The sequence below is a fragment of the Galeopterus variegatus genome, unplaced genomic scaffold (assembly GCF_000696425.1).
Source record: "Galeopterus variegatus unplaced genomic scaffold, G_variegatus-3.0.2 Scaffold147, whole genome shotgun sequence".
Taxonomy (NCBI): Eukaryota; Metazoa; Chordata; class Mammalia; order Dermoptera; family Cynocephalidae; genus Galeopterus; species Galeopterus variegatus.
Window position 1 is genome coordinate 686,077 of NW_007726258.1, and position 8,869 is coordinate 694,945.

Consider the following 8,869-nt stretch of genomic DNA (forward strand, 5'->3'; position numbering starts at 1 on the left):
TGTTTGTTTGTTTGTTTTTTTAAAGATGACCGGTAAGGGGATCTTAACCCTTGACTTGGTGTTGTCAGCACCACGCTCAGCCAGTGAGCGAACCGGCCATCCCTATATGGGATCCGAACCCGGGGCCTTGGTGTTATCAGCACCGCACTCTACCGAGTGAGCCACGGGCCGGCCCGATAAAGACGTTCTTTAGCTCAGTCAAAGCCTCAATTGCTCTCCACTCTGGTGGGATGTCAATTTGCAGCCATGTTATTGGGAAGGTGATTCAATGCACAAAGCTAGAAAAGAGCCTAGAAAGGCCCTGGGTAGGAGCTTTGGGGTGGGGACAAAATCCAAAGGGCTCTTTATGGAGGCACAGGGTGGCGGGGTAACTAGCGTTTTGCAAAATAAATGGATTAAAAAACGGACCCCGGGCCAGCCTGTGGCTCACTCGGGAGTGTGTGGTACTGATAACACCAAGGCCATGAGTTTGGATCCCCTATAGGGATGGCCGGTGAGCTCACTGGCTGAGTGTGGTGCTGTCAACACCAAGTCAAGGGTTAAGATCCCCTTACTGGTCATCTTTTTTTAAAAAAATAAAAAATAAAAAAATAATAAAATAAAAAATGGACCCCAATGGCCATAAACAGGAAGAAGCAACTGGTGATTTCCTGAGGTGCCCTGGATAGAGGCCTTAAGAGGGGGAGGCCAGGCGGGCCACGAAGCAGGTTTGCACATGACTAGCCCACTTCTGCTTCCCTCTGAATGAGAGGACATCTAGAACAGATCCAATTCCATATATTAAAAATGGAAAAGGGGGAAAGCTGCATCACAGCTTTGGAAAAAGGCAGCAAGAACTAAACCAGAAGCCTGACCCACAAAGAGAATCAGGGGCTCTCTGCCCACAGGGCAGAAAAGCCACTCAAAGCAATAGTGAACTTACCAGTAGGTTTTGCTCAGATACTGAAAATAGTACATGTAGCAGCCTGTGGAGGGGTCTTGTGCATACAGAGCCTCCCGCTTCTTGGCATCAGTGATCTCAATGAGGTCCCCATGGTATTCCACCACAAAGTCGCCCCGGGAGAACTGTTTAGTGGCAATTACGCCCCTCCCTTTGCCATCGATGAGGTCAATCTGTCAGTAGGTGACAAAAGAGTGATGGTTCATAATAGCATGGACATCACCAGGCATGGCAGGCTTCCTGGGAAGCTTAGGGCTTGTACCATATTCTTTAACAGCTTTTTTGAGATATGCCAAAAAAATTCACTCATTTTGTGGGCACAGTTTGATAAGTTTTATTAAATGTACACAGTTGCACAACTATCACTACAATCCAGCTTTAGAACTCTTCCATCACCCCAGAAAGTTCCCTGTGCCCATCTGCACAGCACTGTTACATCAGATTTGCATGAGAGATCTGCTAGGTGGGTGTCACCTATTTTGCAGAGGAGGAAACTGTGGCTTAGAAAAGCAGACCCACATTTCCAAGGCCATATAGCTCAAAAGTGCTGTAGCAGGGACTTAAATCCACATACTTGGCCTCTCCACCTAAGCACTGTGTTCCATGACTCTGGGCGAACAGCACAACCCAGTGTTCTGAATCTATCCTCCATTCCATAATAGGCCTTCCTGTGATTCTCCTTGCTCTGTTATAAATGGAGTTGGAGGGTGGTTGCTTGAGAGGCCCAGGACTTAAGTTCAGATCCCTCTAGATAGTGGGTACAAATGACAGCTAACTCCTCCAGACCCATCTGACCACCACTGTAGAGATTATTCTGCTCTTGCCCAAACCAAATATGTTTGAAATACACTAAGAGAAAAGCAAATTTCTTGAGTATTGCCATTATCCAGAAAAAGAGTTTAGGAAAACTTTATTAGTTTCTCATTTTAAAAGTTTTCCCAGTCATCATGCTAAGTGAAAGAAGTCTGACACAACCAGCTACATCTTATATGATTCTATTTAGATGAAATGTCAATAAGGGGCAAATCCATGGAGATAGAAAGTAGATTAGTGGTTGCCAGCGGCTGGAAGAGGGGGGATGGGGAGCAACTGGAAATGGGTACAAGGTTTCCATTTGGGAGGATTAAAAAGTTCTAGAATTAAGGGCCGGCCCATGGCTCACTAGGGAGAGTGCATTGCTGATAACACCAAAGCCATGGGTTTGGATCCTACATAGGGATGGCTGGTTCACTCACTGGCTGAGCGTGGTGCTGACAACACCAAGCCAAGGGTTAAGATCCCCTTACCGGTCATCTTTTTAAAAAAAAAAAAATGTTCTAGAATTAGACACCGATGGTGGTTGTGCAACACTGTGAATGTACTAAATGCCACTGAACTGTATAATTTAAAATGGTAAATGTTATGTTATGGGGGCCAGCCCGGTGGCGCACTGCTACAGTGCGCTGCTTGGGAGTGCGGTGGCGCTCCCACTGAGGGTTCGGATCCCACATACAGACCGGTTCCCGCTCACTGGCTGAGCGAGGTGCGGGAGCAACACCGAGGGTTGCGATCCCGTTGCCGGTCCCAGTCCGGTACGGGCGTGACACTGAGGGTTGCGATCCGTTGCCAGACACGAAAAAAGACAAAAAGGGAAAAAAAAAAAAAATGTTACGTTATGGATATTTTACCACATTTTTAAAAAGTTTCTCAAGGATGAGATTTACATACAAAGCCCATTTACGTTTCCTTCATAAGATATTTCTTTAACAACAGCTTTGGGATTTGGCTCTGACAACATAAAGAGTCTGACCTGTCATGGGGACTGTGAGAGGGGTTAAAGCAACATGGCAGCCGCTCTCAGCTGGGGGAGTGGGGAGGGTGGGGTCTCTCAGCCTCAGCCACGTGCAGCAGACACTACTGCCCCTTACCTTCATTCCTTCCTCCTTCCCACTTTCAATCAGTTTGTCTATTCTCTTTCTTTCTTCAGACTGGGGGGAGAGGAAAGAAAAAAGAAGAGCAGAATCACTGTTCTCTCCTGGGCTGTTCTGGGTAGCTCGCTGGCCCTGAGCCCCAGCCACCTGGACCACACCCACAGGGTCATGGTTGGCCTCCAGGACATCGGTCCCCAATGATGCCAAAGCCCCCATCCATGTGAACCACCTGTCACCTAGGATTCAACTGGATTGGGAGGAACACAGTGGTGGCCCAAGGGCAGAATGGAGCTTGTAGATATGGTTTGTTTGGCCCATGCAGAGCTTTAAAAAATGTTCAAATCACCAACGTCTAAGTATTAGGACTCTGACTTCATATAAAATCAGCTTTGGCAGATTAGAGGCTGTGCCCGTTAGACAGAACACATGTACGTCCCTCCCATCTGGTGGTCCGTGCAGACGTCTATGTTTAGGATCTCTGAGCTACATCTCTACAGAAGCCACTGCCATGGCTAAGAAGAGGGCCTCCCACCCAGGAGGGTCAACATGGCCCTGAACAGAGAAGCCAGGGGAGTGGACACTCCCTGTCTCATCTCTCCTATGGGGCCACCCCCGCCTGTTTCTACCTCCACCCCCAATCCTGGGTCCCACTGCTCTGTCATGCACAGGACAGTAGGGAGCAAAAGGATATTATAAAAAGACAGGTCAGAAGCCCAAACCAAACATGGCTCACTGGCATGGACCTCCACCATCCAGATGTCACACATGAGGAGCCCTCTACCAACTACTGACCTCAGACCTTCCCCACACACCTGCAGCTTTCCCAGTCACTTGGTCATCACCCGCAATGTCCCAGACTCTGTAGTGTGTGCTGGGGACAATGGGGAATGAAACCAGTCTCTGCTCCCAAACCCAGCCACCTCCTCTCCATTCCTACTACTGCCCTACTCCTCTGGTGCTTGCCTGGACACCTGCAATAGCCACATCACTGGTCTCCTGGCTTCCTCTGACTCCCCAAACATGCTCTGTTCTCCACACAGCAGCCAGAGGGGTCTTTTTAGAATGTAAATGAGATCACATCATTTCCCAGCTTAAAGCCTTCCCGTCAGTTTACCTAATAGTAATGGACCAATGATGGTTCCTTAGTTGTGACAAAGTTGCCAGGGTAACTTAAGATATTAACAATGGAAGAAGCTGGGGAATGGGTCTATGGGAACTCTCTGTACTATCTCTGCAACTTTTCTATAAACTAAAATCATCCCAAAATAGAAAGTTTATTTAAAGAAAAACAAAATAGCTTCTAGTAGCTTCCCACTGCTAGTGGGATAATCCAAACTTTTTCTGGTGGTCTGCAAGGTTCTGTAGGATCCAGGTCCTGCTGGCCTAGCCTCACCCACCACCCTCACCCTTGCTCACACTCCAGCCACATCTGCTGGCTCTTTCAAAAGGCCAAGCTTGTTCCTGCCTCTGGGCCTTTGCTTGCTGCTCCCCTGCCTGGGGTGCCTTTTCCCTTCTTTTAGGGGTCTGCTCAAAAGTCACTTACTTCCTCAGAGAAACTTCCCTGCATACCATGGCTAAGGGAACCTTAGCCTAGCCACTCTATCAAACCACTCCTTTTTATTAAATATCGAAATGCTGTTTAAAGTAATATTGTTCTCTTAGTTGACTTTGTTTTATTGTTAATTATCTCCCACCTGAATATAAGTTCTGTGCATACAGGGGCTGGATCTTGTTTACTGTGGAATCTCCTGGCCCCAAATGGGTCACATAGTGAGCCCTCAAAGCAATAAAACACACACGCGCGCGCACACACACACATGCACCTTATCACATAATTAATTCATTACAAGTATGCACAGAGTAGCAAGGAGAAGTACGGTGGGCTATGAGAAGGAAGTGGTCATGGGAAAACAGGGGACTTTCCTGCTGGGATCCAAAAAGGCAGGGCAGAGATGAGCTGAGGAAAGCTGGGCCTGGGCCAGATGCCCTGAATGCAGAGCCAGGGAGTCCAAGTCTCATTCTGGGGCCAGCAGTTTTGGGCATGCAAACAACCAACTCTGGGCTTCCTAAAGAGAATTCTGGCAGCAGTCCACAGCAGGGCCTCGAGGCAGATGGAGTGGGAGGCCCCAGGGTCTGAATTAGGGCAAGGAGGACTGTGATGAGGAAGGAGAGACACCTCTGAGGCATTCTCGAGGTGGAGTCAGCAGTCTGTTCTACGTGGCAGCCCCAAGGCTGAGCTGGAAAGGAAGACGCCAGGGCACTGCCAAGAGGCACAGTCCCTGTCCCAGTGCTGGCTGCCACCCCACTCGCAACCAGGCCAGCCAGCGAAGGGGCCCAGCATGAGGTGTCAAGGGGCTCAGGACATCCCTTGAAGGCCTACCCTGTGTCCTGACGAGATCCCACCCTCTTGCCCTGGACCTGAACCCTAAACATAGACCCTAACCTGCCTGCTCTGTCTTCAGACTCAGTGAAGTGTCTGAGAAGATTTCTATTTCAGATTGATGCCTGACTACCTGCCCACCTACAGCCTCACAGTCCCAGCCTCACCATCCCAGCCAGCTACAGCCTCACCACCCTAGTCAGCAACAGCCTCACTGTTCTGGCCTCACCATCCCAGCCAGCTACATACAGCCTCATTGTCCTGCCCAGCTACAGCCTCATTGTCTTGGCCAGCAACAGCTTTACTGCCTGGCTATCGACAGCTCGCATGGCGTTCACTCAGCAGAGCCAGCACAAACAGTGAAGGGCATGGCGCTTGCTGGCATGTGGCTCTTCATCCAGTAACAGGGCGAGCTTTATTGTGCCTGCAGACAAGCTTTGGGGAAGCAAAGGCGTCTCTTCTTCCGCTCAGCTGCGGCAGATGTGGCAGACCTGCACCACATCCCACTTCAGCCTTCACTCCTCCAGGCAGAAAAGCCCTGGCTTTTTATTAACAAGGCAAACTCAGCTGCCCCCTCCCAAGCCTGGAGCGGCCCTCAGTGGGTCCCCAGCGCTCCCTGTATGGGCACGCCCAAGTCCGACCCAGCTGGGAGGTGCCCTGGGTTCTGCGGTCTGGCACTGCCTCACCCTCTGCAGTGCTGTCTTTAAGAGTGACCTAGCACAGCCTCCCACTGCCAAAGACCATTTTATAACAGCTCATTCTCGGCTGAAAGATATTGCCTTTCTCAGGAAATAAAGCCAAAGCTACTCTTTGTGGGGAAAATGACCCCTTTTTTTTGGTTTGTTTTTTTTAAATGAAGCCTCATCGATTAATAGAAAAAGAGAGAGAATACTAGACCACTGTATCTACATCTGCAGATTTAACATAAAAAACACTCGACGCTGGAAGAGTCTATGTGAGGGTTGAAATGCTAAATCTGCCCAAGCCAGGGTCCCCATCTCTCTGTGGGGGAGGTAATCCTGAGCACCACCCCTGCCCAGCCCTGCAGTCACAGAGGGCTGCCCCAGACAGGCCCCGAGTGGAAGGGCAGAGGGACCGGGCCACACCCTGGGTTTCTCTAACAGAAAGGCAATAACCACACCTTTCTGCATCAAATATTGATTGACTGCTGCCTAGCTCAGCCCCTGCAAACACAGGCAGAGGCCTGTACAATCCAGCCGGCCTTCCTGCCTGTGCTTCCCACCCTGTTCTGAACATTCCTAGGGACAGGGGCTAGGTGAGAAAAGGCAGAGGAGCCTTGGGAAGTGACAACACAGGGTAAACAATGGTGATGATGGAAACAGGTAACTGGCATTTACTGTATGCAAGGCACACTTCTAAGTGCTCTAAAGTGCATGATCACATTGAGTTAATCCTCACAACCACCCCACCAGGTATACTTTATCATCCCATTTTACAGATAGGAGAGCCAAGGCACAGAGAGGGTAAGAGGCTCCAAGTCACTGTCCTTTACTACCCTGAGCCACAACATGGAACCTTCCAGATAGCAGACAAGATGAGCCTCTGAGAGAACAGGCAGCCTTTCCCACAGTTCCAGCCTCCAAATGGCCCTGCTAACAAGTCCTAGAAAAACCACCTTCACAGTATATCTGGCTTTCTATACCACATGCTACAGGTTACAAGGCTCCTTCACAGAGGCGTCTTAACCAAACCTTGTGGTGACCCCATCAGGAAGGCAGAGCAAGCTTTGTGATGATCCCTATTAGATCTGAGGAGAAACTGAAGCCACAGAAGCCAAGAGACTTGCCCCAAGATGACGCAAACAAGGCTCAGGATGTGCATGCCAGACACCACCCACTGGACCACCCTGCCCCTCCAAAAGCTGGAAAGAAAATCATATGACTCTACCTGCAGCTCAGCTTTGCTCTTCCTGGAGCTCCTCCGGACAGGGTAGAAATCCGTGAGTTTGCGATTCTGTTGCGTTTTTCCTTGAGCTCTGGGTGAGAAGGGGAGAGGAGAAAATATTAGGACTGAAAACCATATTTACACCCAGGAGGCACACAACTCCTTTAGGAGGCAGCTCCTTGGAAACGAAGTCACTTAAACACCTTGGTCCACTGGGGCCTGGTGGGCATGTCAGCTCACCTGACCACAGGAGCCTCACAGAGTTTCTAAGACAGGCTGCTTACACTCAGTGTGGGGAGGGGAAAGGAGGGGGGCTCCTGAACTCTGGACTCATGCCAGAGTGAGATGCTAACAAATAATAGCATCTCACTGGTGACGACTACAGGAATAAGTCTTAGACATGAGAGGGGCGGATGGGGTTAACCACTGAACTTTAGTAGGCACCTGAGCAGGCTGCACTGGGGTCAGAAGACTGCTCTGCGTTAGCAGGAGGGCTCAAGAGGGCACTTACTTTTTCCGAGGGGCTTGTTTGCCCTTGATGGGCTTTTTCAGGGCTTGCTTGGAGATGGCTGCATTGGGAGAATCACAATACGAGGTTGGAGTTTTTGGAGGTTCTGCTGCTTCAGATTTTTGGTTTGGAAATGGTGCCAGGGGACCTCTCCTGGCGTCTTTGATCTTCTGCTCCTCGGACTTCATGGCGTTCCGTACCGCATTCCCAGCATTTCTTTTCTCTGCAGGCAGAGGGTAAGAAAAGACAGGAGTTTATTCTCTACTCTCTGCCTCTCAATTTCTAAACCGTCAGCTTCATTCTAAGACAGGCTTTGAGAGGAAGGGTGGATCTTGGGTGTGCCAGACAGTAGCACCCTCGGCCATTAAGCCCAGTGTCACTAACAGCTGTCACAGCAGAAATGCCTAGCTCTACTTTTTGACCAAGACACTGGGTGAGGTTTTGGGCTTCTGTATCTTTTTTTTTGGTGGCTGGCCAGTAAGGGGATCCAAATGCTTCTGTATCTTGATGTGGGAAAGAGTCTGGCAGGGGTAGGGTTGTGGGGTAGGGAGAAGCACCCAGAAGGTGAAGCTGACATGAGCGTTCAATTAATAATTCTCAGGAATTAGGCTGCAGACCCGAAGACAAAAGCTCAATTCCTAAATAGTGGACTAGTGTTGGTGGAAAGAAGTAAGGGGACAAAGCCAAAACTCTTCCCCAAGAGCTGCCCGGCATGCTTCATTTCGGACTTTTAAAAAGAAGTTCCTTCTTCCAATGGGGTTGGAGCCCCATGTTCACAGTGGTTCTCAGCATGGTGCCCAGTCAGTGTGCTGTGAGGCACACTGCAAATGATTTGTTACTATAAATAATTGGGCAGTGCCAGTGTTGAACTGCTTGCTTCTTTAAAAAATGATTTACTTTTTATTTATTTATTTATTTATTGTTTTTTAAAAGATGACCAGTAGGGGCCAGCCCGGTGGCGCACTGGATAGTGCGCCGCTTGGGAAGCACGGCGGCGCTCCCGCCCGAGGGTTCGGATCCCACATACAGACCGGTTCCCGCTCACTGGCTGAGCGAGGCACGGGAGCAACGACGAGGGTTGCAGTCCCGTTGCCGGTCCCCGGTCCGGTACGGGGACAACACTGAGGGTTGCAATCCGTTGCCGGACACGGAAAAAGACAAAAAAAAAAAAAAAAATGAAAAAAAAAAAAAAAAAAAGATGACCAGAAAGGGGATCTCAACCCTTG

General features: G+C 49.5%; 1 protein-coding gene across 2 annotated transcripts in view; it reads right to left on the bottom strand.

Annotated features, from left to right (window-relative positions):
• SETD8 (SET domain containing (lysine methyltransferase) 8) overlaps positions 1-8,869 on the bottom strand; it is a 14,642-nt gene that overhangs the window by 2,075 nt on the left and 3,698 nt on the right. Inside the window, exons 2-5 of one of the 2 annotated variants that reach the window (XM_008591398.1) lie at positions 7,647-7,866; positions 7,139-7,226; positions 2,848-2,907; positions 923-1,113 (exon numbers count right to left, since the gene is read on the bottom strand). In XM_008591398.1, coding sequence (XP_008589620.1) covers positions 923-1,113; positions 2,848-2,907; positions 7,139-7,226; positions 7,647-7,866 — 559 coding nt within the window. The remainder of the gene's footprint in view (positions 1-922; positions 1,114-2,847; positions 2,908-7,138; positions 7,227-7,646; positions 7,867-8,869) is intronic. The other variant, XM_008591408.1, reaches the window with a different exon arrangement.